Source organism: Microtus oregoni, unplaced genomic scaffold (assembly GCF_018167655.1).
Source record: "Microtus oregoni isolate MIOR12 unplaced genomic scaffold, Mior012 000017F_ref0000208, whole genome shotgun sequence".
NCBI classification, from domain to species: domain Eukaryota; kingdom Metazoa; phylum Chordata; class Mammalia; order Rodentia; family Cricetidae; genus Microtus; species Microtus oregoni.
In genome coordinates, this window is record NW_024543076.1 from 20,634,616 (window position 1) to 20,652,078 (window position 17,463).

At 37.5% G+C, this 17,463-nt stretch overlaps 1 protein-coding gene across 2 annotated transcripts in view; it reads right to left on the reverse strand.

The window, feature by feature from the left end:
• Positions 1–17,463, reverse strand: part of Mms22l (MMS22 like, DNA repair protein) — a 109,798-nt gene that overhangs the window by 28,391 nt on the left and 63,944 nt on the right. For both annotated transcript variants that reach the window (XM_041667599.1, XM_041667598.1), the window contains 2 exons: positions 4,793–4,986; positions 237–387 (listed from right to left, as the gene is read on the reverse strand). In XM_041667599.1, the coding sequence (XP_041523533.1) occupies positions 237–387; positions 4,793–4,986 (345 nt within the window). The remainder of the gene's footprint in view (positions 1–236; positions 388–4,792; positions 4,987–17,463) is intronic.

The following is a 17,463-nucleotide window of genomic DNA, read 5'->3' on the forward strand; positions in this document are numbered from 1 at the left end:
TCTTTCTCTCTCTCTCTCTCTCTCTCTCTCTCTCTCTCACACACACACACACACACACACACACACACACACACATCAAACCACTTAATTGAGATTTCATACTACCTGCTATTATATTGGTAAAATGTCTGCCAAATGAGAGGATATATAGTACAGATTAGTTTTCATTAGACAAATTCTTCCAGGATACTGATCAGGACTAGACTAAGGAGTATTTCTGAAATAAGGGTATATACCTATTTTGTAGCAAATGACTTAAATATCTTGCTACAACTTGAGGCCAGATGATATCATCCCAACCAAAAAGCTGAATTATTGATATAACCGGCTGAGGCTGAAGATCTGATGGTGCTGTATTTGGCATGTCCACTGCGAGCAAAGTAAAATCTAGATTTAAAAGGAGAGAAAGTTCAGATGGGACATTTTTTAATCTTCCCCTCACCTTCAATTCCAAGGAATTTAAAAGCCCCAAATAAAACATAACTTTCAAAAATGTAACTTGAGCTAAATTAACATTGTCAAATATTTGTAATCCCATTGTGATCTCCGAAAGGTCTAAAAGCATCTAGCTCAGTAGCATTACAGGTATGGCTCCCTCAAGTCAAGCCAGTGGGTTTCAGTAGTCTGTTTCCACCATTCAAAGGCCCAGGTAAAAGCATTTCCAGTACCTCCTTTGCTTTGACCAAGTTAATTTACTTGCCACCTGCCACACGTGCTAATGTTCACGTAAATATCAACCTTTCTCTTCTATTAAATACTGGTCTCCTAGGATCAAAGGCACCCACTTTTTCAGAATTCACTACCTAGAAGCTAGAATTCTTATGTTATCCCTTTATGTTTTCCCGAATTTGTCAACTCAGTCTGTAGCTAAGGCAGCAAAGCAACTATTCTGAGGCACTGACTCCTAGGAGGCTTTCTGGTGTGGCTTGCATCCTTCCACTCACCTTTCACTACTGAACTCGCGGACAGACAGGGGAGGTTTACTTCTTGTTCTACATTGCCACTTCTAGACCATTCTCATTTCTTCCCCCCTAAAATGTCTAGCTTTAAATCTCTTGTACATCATCAAGCAATACCAGCAATAAATTCTTCTTGGTGTATGTCCCAGTTTCCTAGGCTCAAAATCTCTCTAATAGCAATTTTGCCATGATCTCTTGTTTATTTGGAATTCCCGTATTCCAGTGATCTATTCTGTTATAGTTAAAATACTCCCATATTAATACCCAAAGCACTGGTCATTATCAATTATAACCTGTGTATAATTTCATTTTTAAGGACTTGACTTCAATAGATTTGCTTCCCAGCTTTCCTTTTCTTTTTTTTTCCCAACATGATAGTTTTATTAATTATTTGGAAATTTTGTGCAATGTACTCATCACACTCGCTTCCCATTCCTCCCACATCCACCCTCCCACCCTTGTAGCCTCCCAATTTAAAACAAAAACCCAAATCCCCACCAAGTCCAATTTGTGTTGCCCATATATTCGCTGGAGCATGGTTAAACTCCTAGAGGCCCATCCCTTTAAGAAAACTGAACCCCTCACCCTTGACAGCAGCCATGGACTGTGAATAGCTACACCTCAGCATCTTTCTCACAGTTTTCAAAGATTCTCTTCCCGTCTGGACTGTGTCTCTCTCATTCTTTTTGAGGGAGAGGACACCACCAGCTTTCCTTTTCTAGGACCTGAACTCTAACAATTCTTGGCTTATAACAAATCTACAGACCTTCATACTATAGAGCTTTTTCCTATCTCTCTTCTGCTTTCATATCTCCTTTTCCCTCTTTAGGAAATTTGATGACATAGTCCATAGCTTATACTCTGTTTTCCTTTAACAGTCATACTTCTTCAATCATCTTTAATCAGTTCACTGATGCTCTGATGTTAAAAACAAAACAAAACCAAACCACTCTTCAGAACTGGGAGGATGACTTAGTGGAAGAGCACTTGCTGAATTATGAGGTCTTTAGTTCTAATATTGAACAGTCACATGAAAGTGGGGAGAGGCCTTGCATGCCTACTATCCTGTTTTAGGGTGTGGTGACAGGTAGATCCTGGGAACTCTCTAGCCCACTGGCTTACACTTCAGTGAGACATCGTGCTTTTATAAGGCAGAGAACTACAGAAAAACTCACCTGACTCCGTATGTACAGAAGCATTTGAAACCCCCAACCTTCCCCCCAAAAAGCCATTCTTCAGGTTCTGGTGACTTACTTGGCCCTCCTGTTAAAGGCAATGATCGATTCTCAGGTCACCTTTTCTTGGGCCCTTCCCTTCCTAGTTTTCAGGGCATCACCCTTTCTTGGATTGCGTCTTACCTGCACTCCTTTCCAGTGTCCTTTTTTGCTCTCCTTAGACTACAAATCTCAACCTAGAAATACACTGTGAACTGATCCACACACACGTTTTCTCTCCATGGATTCCTACACTCATGAAGGCTTTAGTCAGTCTCTTGATTTTAAGGACTATTTATCCATGGATAGTTTAACAACAAACCTCCATCTCAGAAAATGTCTGGGAAGCCTAGCTTATTACAGACAAGTTCTTATTTAAAGTAGTTGATTTTAATGGATACCTTATATCAAAACACCCTCAAATTTAAGAATCGTCAGTTTTCTGACACAAAATGGTTCCTTCATAATCTAATTGCAGCAAATTGCTAGTTACTCTTGACTCCTCTCATGAACTATTCTGATTACCTTACCTTTTTGCTTAGCAAATTCTGTCATTTTCCTTCCTTTAGATCTGACCATTTCTGACCATCTACACTACAACTTTAATCCAAGCTGGTTTGGGTTGTTTGAATAATTTCCTAACTGCCTTAATTCCCTCTTTGCTTCCCTTTGCTCACTCAGAAGGATTACATTTCCTCTTTTGAAAAAATACCAATTTCTAATCTCGAAGTACAAATGGAAGTCTTTACACTTCTTTAAAAGGTAGAGCACAGTAGTTCTCATTGTCCGCTATGTTCGAACTCAAGAACAATGGCACGGGTTTTTGATCCTACTGCACGTACTGGCTTTGTCGGAGCCTAGGCAGTTTGGATGCTCACCTTACTAGACCTGGATGGAGGTGGGTGGTCCTTGGACTTCCCACAGGGCAGGGAACCCTGATTGCTCTTTGGGCTGACAAGGGAGGGGGACTTGATTGGGGGAGGGGGAGGGAAATGGGAGGCGGTGGCAGGGAAGAGACAGAAATCTTTAATAAATAAATTAATTAATTAAAAAAAAAAAAGGTAGAGCACAGCCTTTCCATTACTAAATCACACCTCAGGCTCTCACCCTTTCCTGCTCCACCTAAGCCTGTATCTGTTCCCTTTAGTTCCCTAAACACTGTTCTTTCCCTCTCCTATCCTCCTCGTTCAAGTCGGTGCTGCCCTGAGCATTCCATTTTGGTTTGTTTTTGCTAGAGGTGGTGTTTGCTGTTCAACAGTAATCCAGATTTGGGAAACTGAGTCATGGGGATCACAGTTGAACCAGCCTGGGCTACAGAGCAAGACTCTCAGAAACAACAGCAACAAATTATCTTTGGCCCCACCACTCACTAGATCATAATCTCTGTGAGAACACAGTTTTCTTGTTTGTGCTACCTCCCACACTGGTATATCCCTAGTCCCTACAGAAGTTACTTTTTCTTAAATGAAGGAAATTACTCTCTCTCAACCTAAGTCTACTTCAAATCTGAAATCTACACCTTTGACTCTGGATTTATTCAGCATTTACCTAGGACAGTGCCGACTAAATCAAGACAATACTACTTTTATTGATGGTCTAGCATTCTGGATGACAGAATACAGTTCAACTTACTGAATACCAACATGTATTACTTCAGACACCACACTAGTTGGAAACCATGACCTTACCACAACATTCTAGCTATACTTAAAGTCTTAATGTACTTTGGACAAAGTCTGAACTGTTGGCAAGATTTCAATTTCTTATCCACTTTGTAAACATTCATCCCATTTTTTATGGACTTTTTTAGTTCATCTTTTCTCATCAATTCGAGAATAAAATAAATACTGATTTAGACCATCGGGATTTTTTTGTTACTGTTATTTCTTCAAAACATTACATTTAAATACATAAAATACTTTCAAATGAACATTATTTAAATATATGCAGCAATGCTACAAATCTCTTGCCTATTCAGGAGCTTTTTAACCTATTATGGACATGATTGTTCTTTGAAAAAAATATATAATGGCCTCTTCTCAGTAACTGAAAATATGTTCATATATTAAAACCTTGCCTAATTGTATATTATATTATTCAGAGTCCTGGAAAGCCTAAGAACATGTATTTGGGCCAATAACCATTTTAAATAAAAATTATAATCTAAATAAAATCTAGGGGAAGTCAGAACAGTAATTCTAAGCACTTCATTCCATCCCGATCCTATCCTCTTGGTGTTTTAGGATTATTCTCCCAACTCCCTTGGTCTTCATACAAATTATCTTATATTTAGATTAATTGTTCAGAAAATATCAAAGTATACTACTTAAACTAGATATAATCAAATGCTACCTTACTTTGCAAATAGTTGTGAGTGTAAGAAAAGTTTGTGAGCATTCAATGTTTACATCTGAAAATTACATTTTCTTTTTAACAAATTATCATTTAATCTTTAATGATACATAAGTCAAAGGTACCCAACTTCAACATGTCATTCATTTCATTATAGATCTGTCACAATGTTTGTAATAAAGCAAGAGATTGACACCAAACAGAGGAAAATACTGACAAAAGTATGCAAAAGAAGAAAGCAATGAGCAATGAACAATTAATGCTGACCTGCAGCGGCATCTGCAAGCTGGGAGAGAGGCACAGAGTGTGTCATTCTCTGACTCTTTAGAAATGAAAAGAAATGCCTCCACAGTGCACTGGCGACTGCAGCAAGGTGGCGCTCTTTAGCCGATAATGAAGACTGAGCAATTAGGTCCACATTGTCTCTTTGAAGTTCCTCACACAATTGCTGATGAACACTCCTAAAAAAAATAAACTATAGCTCACATTCAAGAAATCAAAGCAAAAATCTTTTCAACACATTTTACTCTTTTTCATTATTATATCATAAGAAAACTGAAGGAGCACTTATATAACTAAAATCTTTAGGCCAAGGCATAATGCATTTCTTGTTATTTGAAGGATGAATGATAACATATTAAACACCACAAAGCTAATGTTAATTACTAATGTCAACCATTAATTATATGCTTTTTAATATGTCAGATCCAAATGAGAAATAGGCAGCTTCATATGAGGGTCTCCATTTTGCAATTTATGTATAACAATAATTTTCCTTAGAATCTAGACATGAAAATAATTTTTAAACCATTTTCTCTTGAGGTTTTTAGGGCACATATATTGGGAGGAAGGTAAGAACATTGGCTCATGTGTGGTATTGTAAGCTGCACATTTTTCCTTGCATAGGCAGAAAAGCAGCAGTCCTTGGTGCTGGTATACAAAACTGTAGGGACAGTCTTGGTTACTGGACCAACAGGCTACAAAATCATTTTCACAAAGTAAAACAAAAAATTCTGTTCATTAACACAGTATAATTCAATACTGTCTTAAATTGTGATTTATCATTAATTACTTTTTGGTTAGCTAAACTTAAATTTTAAACATATTTTGGACTCTAACAGAAACACAGGTGCAGAAAACTGAGGTTAGCAGCCTGTGCAGAGGAAGAACAGAGACTTTCTCAATGACTGGGAAGAGAGGCATCGCAAAAGCAAGCCACAAGCTAATAAAATATTGTGTTCAGTGTGGAGTGAGGCTATTTCTTTGTCTGTTCCCATCACTGCCATACCTAGAGAGCAGAAGTTACCACGAGGATTATCATCCTGCCATTTGTTCTCTTCAGCTGTACAGAAAACAATGAGATGCAAAAAGGAAAGGAAAGAAAACCCAAGGCTTCTGTTGACAGAAATTGTTTTTAACTAAGGAATGTAACCAATACTTTAAAAAATAATTAATTTAAATGTACTTTTTCTTGATGCTTTAAGCAATTCATTTAGGACATGCACCTAAAGTAATTCTACAAAGTGGTTACAACACCACATCTTGTCACATAACTATACACCAGTGAGCAAAAATTCTAAATATAAATTACATAATATTAGGAGCTTCTGCCTCTTCACATCAGATTTCTGTACAATCATGGGGCACTACTTAATCTTACTTTAGGTATGAAAAAGGTGTACGAATGTCTTGGCAAAGAACATATAGAAAGCTACTCTGAAAACAAAGTAAGACAACAGAAACAAACAAAAGCCCTAGCTAAGTACATAATGTGTTCTCTGTGTAAAACCCTGACTGCTCTTCAGACTGGAGAGGGAGGGGGAGAGGAGTGGGGAGAGGGGGAGAGGAGTAGGGGGAGGGGGAGAGGAGTAGGGGGAGGGGAAGGGAAATGGGAGGCTGGGAGGAGACGGAAATTGTTTTCAATAATAAATAAATAAATAAATAAAATAAATAATAATAATAATAATAATAATAATAAAAACCTGCCTGAGATGCTCTCAATTTAAATTAGAGGCTAGAGACAGACCAGTTTAGGTCCTGTAGGTTAGAATACGATAAATCATAAGTTACTAGCATTCTTTGGCAACTAATTCAGCTGCTCCTGGTAACACAGAAAAGATCAAGAATACCTTCCACACTAAAACCCAACTAAAACAGTCACTATTTTCCCCGGATTTTAGTATCTTTTTTCAGATATACTGACTTTAAAGGATAATAAATGACTTTAAAGGATAATAAACACTGTATTATTCACTACTTCTATATAAGTCACTTCTTTATTCACTAAAACATACTCCCTAGGAAATAAAAACATTTCTAATTAGTTTCTATGTGTAAGAAACTCTCTCACCTACAACGTTAATTTATCATCTCATCTGCTGGAATTGGTGGGACACACCTGTAATCTCTGCACACAGGAGGACAAAGCAGAGGGACCATGAGTATGAAGCTATTCTGGCTACACAGCAAGATCCTACCTCAAATATGGGGAGTGGGTGAGGGAATCAGTCCGCCAATCCTCACAAGTAACAAAATAAACTCAGAGTAAATTAAAGATTTTTATATAGGACCTGAAGCAAACTACTGGAAGAAATAATTCAGGACACTGAAGAGCCAAGGAGCTTTTGAACAAGACCCCCCCAAAACAGGAAGAAAACACAAAAATAGACAACAAATATTAAGCTAAAACGTTTCTGTACCACAATGGAAACAATCAACTTAAAACAATTAAAGTCAGAGAGAAAATATTTACAAACTACACATATGACAGGGGTCAATATACAGAACAAAGTTCAAAATCTCATCATTAACAAAAGAAAAAATGACTCTAAAGTATGTCAGACATGTCTCAAAAGACTACACACAAACAGCTAACAGGCATATGAAAAATAATATAAAAATTAAAATCATAATGAGGTATTTTCATTTTAGCTAGGAATGATTTCTATAAGGGAGGAATTGTAGGGGAAGAAATGCAGAGTGGATTTGATTGAAACACACTACATGCATATATGAAATTCTCAATCAATAACTCAATAAAATTTCTATTTGCAAAGGTATCTTTCTCTACTACTAACTTTTAAAAAGGGGAAAATGCTAATATAAGTCTGTACAGAAGATTTATTTTTTGTTCTCTTTTCTTTTCTTTTCTTTTCCCTGTACTCTTATATCTCAAAGATAGATATGTAAATTATCTACTTGTTTTGTTTGCTTGCTTTTGTGTTTTGAGATAGGGTTTCATAGTGTTATGTAATCCTGGCTGTCCTAGATCTCACTTTATAGACCAGGCTGGCCTTGAATGTGGAGATCACTACCTGTCACTACCTCCTGAGTGCACCACCACTGCCCCACTAGTATCTACTGTTTTGAATAAAAATGTACTCTGGTTTAAAGAGTGGCAGTTGCTATATAGGAAAATAGGCAAACTAGTGCTGGTGAGAATGTAGAGAAAGGGGAACCCTTTTACATTATTGGCAGGGATTTATTATGTTTTTTGTCACTATGGGGGTTCCTCAAAAAATTAAAAGTGAATGGCCATGAGTCAGCCAGCCCATGCCTGAGCATGAATCCAAAGGAAATGAAGTAGTGTGTCAGACATCTGCATTCCTATTTACTTCAGCACTACTTACTACACACAAGAAATGGAAACATATCTTTTTTTGTTTTGTTTTAATGGCTCATTTGTAAAATTGTCCTAATTTTTCCTAGCTTTCAGCCATTAGAAACTCTTGATAGTTCCTTCTGAGTTGTGAGCTCTTCTCCTGTAGCCCTGAAGGGACACTGTATTCTGTATGAATGCATGGCATGAGACAACTAATTTAAGAGTCTTTTATAAATAAAGTTTGCATTAACTATAAAAAAAAAAAAAAAAAAGAAATGGAAACAATGCTCCATCCGTCAAGTGATGAAGGGACAGAGAAAATGTGATAAACATTTTACTCAGCCATAAAAGATGAAAATTCTGAGGCTGCAAGACAACTTGGCTGGTAAAATGCTTGCCAAGTGGTGCAGTTAGTTTTGATTACTGTGATAAAGCACCAAGACCAAAAGCAAGTTGGGGGAAAGGGCTGATCTGGCTAGTACTTCCACATATGATGGAAGTCAGGCCCGGAACTCTAAGAGGGCAGGCACCTGAATGCACAAGCTGATGCAGAGGCTGTGGGGTTTGACGTTATCTCTAATGCCGGTACTGGAAAGAGTGAGGCAGGAGGATCCCTTGGGGCTTGTTGGTCAACTAGACTAGTTGAGTCAGCCAGCTCCATGTTCTGTGGGGGAGCAAATGAAGACAACCAACAATAACCTCAAGCCTTTACATATATAGATATTCATGTGTGGCCACCTGCCTGCCTACTTCTTTCCTCCATCAAAAATGAGAAAATATTCTGACAAATGGAGATCATGCTAAGTGAAACAAACCAGGTACAGAAAGTTCTGCTGTGCTATGCAAAGTGAGTATAGAAAATAATTATGTATTGCATATTACAAACATAGAGGCTGGTGCTATAGCTCAGTGGTAGAGGGCTTGCTTGTGCACAAGACCCAAGGGTTAATCCCTACTGGTACACACACACACACACACACACACTAATTAAAAATCTATTATAAGTTTGACATTACACCATAAAGAAAGGATGAATGTCTAAAGAACTAGATATATTTGAGCTGACTTGACTGCTTCGCAGCAGATACAAGCACCATAACATGCTACCCCACAAGATGAACAAATGTTATGTTTTGACATGTCAACTAAATGAAGAAAATCCAAAGCCCATGAGATGACTCATTACAAAAGATGAAGCTGATAGCAGAAAATTTAAATAATACATCCAAAGCTCATATAGCTGAGGATTGACCCTGAAGGTCAGACACTTCCTTTACACACTAACTTACAACATACGGGCTTTTAAAGATTAAACATTAATTGTTGCTGCTTTCTCATTCTGCGGACTAAGGAAACTTCAGTGAGGGGCGGAAGGACCTGGAGACACAAGGGTGAACCTGCGCATTGAAAAGCCATGGCAGAATTCTGCATTAGCTAAAACTAGAGAAAGACTTAATGTGTACTAAGGCAATTTTGAAAAGGACAACAGATACGCCCCACCTTTTACTTTTCCAGGAAAAAAGTGGTAACCCCGGGAATATAATTCAGAGATCTGAGTAGATAATGGTTAAGCACAAAGCATATGTAAATATCTTACAATGCTAGTGCATTCCTTTCCAGAGTAAGCAGAGAAAAGACAGAGTCTAATTAAGGCTGAGACACTGACCTCAAACTAAGTGTCTGAGAAATGTGCATCACTGAGTATTGCAGAATAAGCAAACACTCCTACTTGGATCTCCAGTGTTCAAACTTCATAAGTCTGTTGCACTCAAGGTGAATCATGACTCAATCAAACCATTTGTGTATCTCTGAAGAAATGGCAAGCATAAACCATTATGGAGGCTGAACCACGCATCTGCATACAGCTACCAGTTAAAGATACCCATGCAGTCTCGGGTGTTTTTAAAATCCAAATTTCTGGAAAGGAAAACTAATTATAAGAGACTAGTGAAAAAATGGTGCATTACAAAGTGCTGGCAGTAAAGGGACACGACCGTGAAAGGAGAAAACATCGGAAACGTTACTCTAACTCCAGGTGCCACAGATATCTTCAAAGATACTTTCTACCTTTTTCAACAATCAGAGGAAAATAAGAAAAGAGATTTGCTGCATAAAAGGTACGGTTTACCAACCCTACACACACACACACACACACACTTGGAAACTGTTTTGAGTAAAAACAGCTTTCGTGCAGCTTAAAGTAATTCTGACACACACATATAGAATATATATAACCAGGCCATCTTACATTATAAACGATGAAATACAGTAACAGAAAATAAATTTGCCAAATGTCAAGTTACTCAAATTGCAGCTTTCATAGTAGAAATAATGCCGACACTGAGCATGTATTAGTATTTACTACGAGCCTGATATTATGTCAACTATTTTATAAGTATTATTTCTCATCCTGTGAGGCAGAAACAATTAATACTCAAATCTTACAATTGAAGAATTGATACCAGAAAAGAATGTGCTATGTTGCTAGTTACAACAAAGCTAGCGAAGCTGTGTGGCCTTGGAAGAAAAGACTCCCATTCCTGGTCTCCTTAGTCAAGAACAGTGGCTATGGTTGTTAAAGCCACCTATCAGGGTTTTTGGGGAAAGCACATAAAAGTCCTTAGAAGTACCCATAACTCCATGATTACACCCAGACTCTTTCTAGCCCACTATTCACATGTCTTATGGCATTAAATTTGTACCAAATAATCCTTCATTCTGGGAAATAACAGCAATTATCCCATATATTGAGAACATTCTGTGTAATTACCACCACAGATAAGGAAATGGCCATGCAGCTAAGTTGCACCATGGATCACACTAAGTGACGGTGTCATAATTCTGAGCAGGAGCCTGGACACATTTCATTCCTCCATTGTGTCTATGTATATGAAAAACATAATTTGCTCAAAGAGTTGTTTCAGTTACTCACAAAACACACATGTAAGCCTGTTTTACCAATTTACAGAGAGAAGACATGTAAGTAAGGTCTACTTAGGTGAAAATGAAGAAAGGAGGAAGGCGTGCAAAATCTACTCCACTCTAATTCAAAACATTCTCCAGTGTTCTTAGGACATCCACAAAGCTAAGAGGACAAAGTCTCTGGCCTGCTAGAGTTTAGAGTCTGTTACAACAGAGGAGTGACACAAACTAACATTCAACTATAATGAAAAGAAACACCTCTGGAAAGCTGACACTTAAACAAAACACCCAAATGAACATGACTATGGGGGGAGGGGTTGTGGATAACGGGGAAGAACACTGCAGAGAGAAAGAGGCAAGAACTGACGTGCCGAGGCTGGCACGGCTAGAGGGTCAGATCCCAGGGCCAGTGAAGCACAACGGGCGACGGGAAAATAGTGGGTTCCAGATCACATGAGACCTTACAACTAATGAGAAAAATCCTGCATAAAATCAAAGTTCATGATAAGCCACAAATACAGAAGTACACTTTGTATTTTTAAAAGAACATGTAAAACAACAGTGTTTGAAGGAAAACCAATCCACTGACTACAGTGGGGAATTTTTGTAGTAGCATTAGAAGGCAATAAAGTAAATAGAAATGAATGTCATTTTGTCCAATCATCTTTTCTTCATTTGCTTTTTAAGAAGTTACCCAGTGACAATCACTGTCTCAAATCAGAAATATAAAAAGCAGTTATGGTAAATCCTGCAGTTAAGAGACAAAGCCAAGCCCTTCATTCAGCTGTCAGGCATTACGGAGATCTGAATGGAGGATGATAGAATAAAACAGCACTTGGGAAAGAGGAATCTGGTAAAGCCAAAATGGACCAGGGCGAGGAGAGACCATGAGGAAAGCGGCTGGGAGCACCGAGGAAGGTTAGTGTGTGACTGAATTAGGTTATGAAGGAAAAGAAGGCCAGCAGTAACTATCTAGCAGTCTGCAGGAGAGGACAGAGGAGCTTATGTCCCTGCTAAGTTTGGTGAAAACACAACAAAACAAAACAAAACAAAACAAAGCAGTTGGAAGGGATAGTTAATTACTACAGGAGGGAGATCTAGTTTGGTTTATAATCGATGTTTAAGTGAAAATGCCTAAAATGTGTTCTAGAGAGAAGAGTGAAGCTAACACCAGGACCACCCTGTCGAGCAGCTGAGCTCACAGGAACATGGCAGGATCTAGTCCTACAAAGCACCTTACAAGGTGCTAACCACCAGACAAAGTGTGTGCATTAAGGCTACAGCAAAAGTACTGCAGAACTAGGATCTGAAAAATTAAAACATTAAAAAAATACAAGTTTCTCAGATAGCTAGTATTGCAAAATTAGTCTTTGTATTAGCAGGAAGCCTAAATGTATAGATCCGTGTGTACAATGTTGTGTGGGCTGTGAAAGAGGGTTTTGTCTGGATTGATCTTCTTAACCTTGATGACATTTTCATCAAATAACCCAGCTTGATGTGTATGTACATGTGTGATTTTATACATATGCAAAGAAACATTCCAACTGTCTATCACAATACTCCCCCATGCAGGAATGAATAGTGCACGTCACAGCAATACAAGCAGCTTGGCACTTTAGCACCAGCACCATTTGCAGGACACAAGGTAGGCAGCAAATAATGGGTGATCTGTACTATATGGTCCTGAGTTGAATAAATATATTTCTCTATTATGATCTATTTCTACCTTTGTGGTTACAGTTCAACTTATGTTTGTAACAAAGAACAAAGTTTATGCTGCATTTTAAGGTTTCCATTTTATTATACTTTAAGATGTTATGAATTAAGGCCACAATGGAAGGTTAGTTAATGTTTTATGAAATTACAAATATAAGAAACTGTTTGATAGTGTGACATTATGATTTAAGAATTGTTAAAGGAAGTCCCATGCAATTGATTATCAGTACATGACAACTCATTTCTAAATGTCTTAAACTGCTTTTATTTAGTTATGGATCCAATTTTCCAATTTCTATGAACTCATTCTCCAAACATTTTTCTTATTTATTTATTTATTTGTTTGTTTGTTTATTTGTTGGTTGGTTGTTCGAGTCAGGGTTTCTCTGTAGCTCTGGAGCCAGTCCTGGAACTAGCTCTTGTAGACCAGGCTGGTCTCGAACTCACAGAGATCCACCTGCCTCTGCCTCCTGAGTGTTGGTATTAAAGGTGTGCGCCTCCGCCGCCTGGGCCTTTCTCCAAGCTTAATAGCAAGTAAGGGAATAGAAGAAAATGACTGAGGAGTAAGACAACAGTCTTCAATAGGAAACATCAGTTTTCAAGTTCATCTGCTAACAGGATATATTAAGATCATCAGTGAAGAATGAGGATCTTTGTTCTTGTGGTTAAAGGCAATCAAAAGTAAGACCATTTCTGTAAAAAAAATATTAACTCTTATTCTTGTGTAGGTGCAGGGGTATGCAATGGGCAAACATGAAATAAGGTATGTTGTGGAGATGATTCTCTTCCACCTTTATGTGGATTCTAGGATCAAATTTTGGTTGTCGGATTTATGTGCTGATTCACCTCACTTGCCCTTTGTGAAGCATTTGATTAAACAGCCCCCCCCACACACACACACCTTTAATAGTACATATAAAACTTAGAAGGGGGCCTTCAGAAGAAGTCTGACGACCTGTAGGAGTCTGTGCCAGAGAATAAATACATTGCCTATACAGATGCTAAGGAAATGGTGGATGTTGAGGGGCTGAGGTAATGGTAGTTTCTAAGGATAAAGAGAATGAGAATGGATGGTGGTTCACACCTTTAATCCCAGCACTCGGGAGGAAGGGAGAGGCAGGCGGGTCTCAGTGAGTTCGAGACCAGCCTGGTATACAAAGCGAGTTCCAGGATGGCCAGTGCTGTTGCTACACAGAAAAACCTTGTCTCCAAAAACCAAAAAAGTGAGAAAGTATGGGAAACAGCTGGAGAAAATGAAGCACTACATTCCTTTTGGTCATGTGCTCACTGGTGCTTTGAATGAGGTCATCTAAGAAAGCACAGTAGGTAAGTATCCCTTCTGGCCCCACCAGCCAATTGCGAATTTAAAATGAGTTCAGTTCAGGAAGATACTTTGGGCAGATAGCTGTCTTATAAAAAGTAAATAGGAGTGTGGTTTGTTACCCTCCGACAGCTATGATCATTCCATTACACCTTTAGCTGACATGCCAGGATGAGGGAGTGCGCTTTGTTTCATAAAAACCCAGGAGTCATTTTTACGTGTATTAAATGTAAACACTCAAATATTTTTAGGTCAACTATTATACAAGTAAACTCAACTATTATACAAGTAAACCAAACTTAATTCTATTTCTGAGAATTTTCCTAATTGGTGCAAATAAATTTCTAAAAAGAAAAGGGTCTCATGGTAATGCTGGCTGATTCCTAACTACATAACTAAGATGGCCCCGTCACAGTCAAATTTGCTCTTTAATTTATCTTAATGGATTGAGCATATCAATAAATATTGAAAATGCCTGGTCTCTTTTCCTCTCTCCATTTAAATCAAATCCAATTCCATGTCAACAGATTGTATGGATGTATAATTACAGTATCTAATGCAATGGGGAAAGCAGTGTTCTTTGATAAATAATTTTCTAAAACCTCTAAAGCATTCTGCATCCTCAGTACTTCTCTCAGACTCAAGAAAACCAGTAAATTATATGAGACACTACTGCCCACTGCCAATTGTTAATGGATTTAAAAATCCTATCATCAGATCTAACAGTGACAAGTAGTTTGGATTAGAAAAGTCAGCCAATTAGGAGTCAAAGGGAACATAGTGATGCTTCCAAAAGAAAGTTGCTTTTTTTTAAATCAAAAGCATAGCCAAATACTAATGGAAATAACAATAACGCCACTGGTATGACATAAAGCCCAGCTAGGGTATATAAATCTATATTCCCTAAAGATTATGTAGTTTTTATGTGCATAAATTCATATAGCTCTTGTTTCTCTTCTACCTTCTAAGCACAATGAAATAGTTCCTCTTAATTTACCAGTCCAATTTCTCTTATCCCTTTGTCTTTTCTTCTCTACTAGAGTGTCTACTATTCCCAGAAACACATCTGTAACTTCACTGTAAAAATACATCACTTTAAAGACAATTTAAATTCAATCCTATACAGAAAAGGGTATGACAAATCAATGTATAAAACAAATCATCAAAAAGAAAGCAGCTCAGACTGATTCAGAACAAATCTATATTTAATAGCAAAGAAATTTCCTAGTTTTAAATGATGGTTATCCTAAACACTTAGTTAAACAAACACTCCTCTACAGAGATGCTGTCGGATACTTATACTATAGTTCTTTACAAGAAAAGAAAAGAAGGGGAGAAAGTGTTCCTAAAAGATTATCCATTAAGTCAATGTGCTGTGAGGTTTATTATAAAGCTCTGGTATTAAGAGTTGAGAGCTTCAAAGACTTTTATTGTAACACTAATTTCTTTTTATAAGTCTTCAACAAATGAACCTTTTATCTGGTTCTACATGCTTGGAGTTTGACAATGTGCTATTTGTGCATGGCAAGAGTCACCTACATAAAACCAATGAAAACATGAATATGTAATTTTAAAAGGCCCATTTTATGATGTAAAAATATGTATATATACTTATATATTATATATCATGCATATACTGAACTAAGAATTATTGAGATGGCTGGGCATAACGGCTCACACCTTAATTCTAGCACTGAAGAGGCAGAGGCAGGCAGATCTCTGAGTTCAATGCTAGATTAGACTACAGGTTCTATGACAGCCAGGGAGGGCTACACTGGAAAAAGTGTCTCGAAAACCATAAAGGGGGGGGGGGAGAGAAAGAAAGAAAGAAAGAAAGAAAAAAAGAAAGAGTGTCAAGTCAAAGATTTGTGAATGGAACCAACTGATCACCACTGTGAATGACTATAGAACAGTGCTTTAAGAGAGGACACTAAGGCAAAAACAGATGGAACCATAAAGATTCTTTCTTACAAGAATACAATAGCATGCAGGCTGTGAATATTACCTAAAAATAGAAAATTCTAATCTACTTGCACACAAGAAAGGATTAAGTTTCATGATGAAAGTGGAAATATTTCACAGGGCATTAAGTGTAGATCATGTACAATTCCAGTAGGAGTCGCCCCGCCCCCACTGCCGCCCAAATTTACTCTTGTGAAACTGTTTACAGTAATTTACTGTCCATCACTTTTGATAAAGCTTAAACTATCTGGAGGAAAGTAACTTTAGTAAACACAGAAACAAAAGATAACCAAATATATTGCATGCATTGCTGGTAATTATTCTGAAAGAACAGCACAGCTTAATTATTTAACTAGTAAGACAATGATAAGGTATTTCCAAGGGATGATGTAAAATATCCTTTGAGGATAAAATCAGCAGTTGTCTTTATAAAGGTAAATATCTAATTAATAGTTTGTTCTTGCAATTCATTGTCTTGTAGAACATGGGTTTACATTAGGCTCCAGTCACTCCTACTTTTAGTCTTCCCAGCATTGGGTAATATAGACAGTGGAGCTAATTTTCTGTCATTCTAGAAGAACTGCTGTATTGCTAAACTTATCATCATCACCTCTGAAACACAGTAAAAATCACTGTTAGAACCGATGGTTTATGAGATCAAACCCACCATCAACAATGGCAACTCAGCTTGCTTGTGTTAACAGAAAAATGTTTTACGAGTTTCACCACTGGGTATCAATTTAACTCTAGCGCAAGCTATGCTGTAAACTGTGAGCATAATTTATACGGTGACCTGTGTATAGGGGAAGCAGTATCTAGGTGAAACTTCTCACAGTCTGACAAAATGCTTTGATTTGCACCATTCAGATGACTGAACAGAAGGAGTTTAAGCAATCACCACTAATAGCTTTTATCTCCAAATGCACTAAAAATTTATTGTTGAATGAGTACAACCTACTGCTTTAGAGGCTGGCTTGATAGAACAGAAATGATTGGATAAATATTACATTTTCAACTGCTACACATCTTGCCCATTAGGTTTAAATATTGGACAAGCTATGTGCTTAAGATAAGTATCAGTCTTAGCTGATTCCATCACATAGTACATTTAGAAAATCTCCCAAAGTTTCCATAGTAACATTTTTTAACGTACATGTAGCTGAGGATACATATTCCTTACCAATTAGGAGAAAGAAAACCTAGGAACCACTGTCCTCTTCTTAAGTATCTATTTTGTCTTTTACTTAGCACTTGGAGTTATCAGTATTTACCATCTGCGCTGTCTATGAAGCAGTCAAGTATCCATTCAAACTGAAAGAGACACAAATACAGCTTATCCATATATCCTATATAAAAGTTTATTTTCTGGCCTTCCTAAGCATTTGAAACTACAGTTGAGTCTCTCAATTATAATAA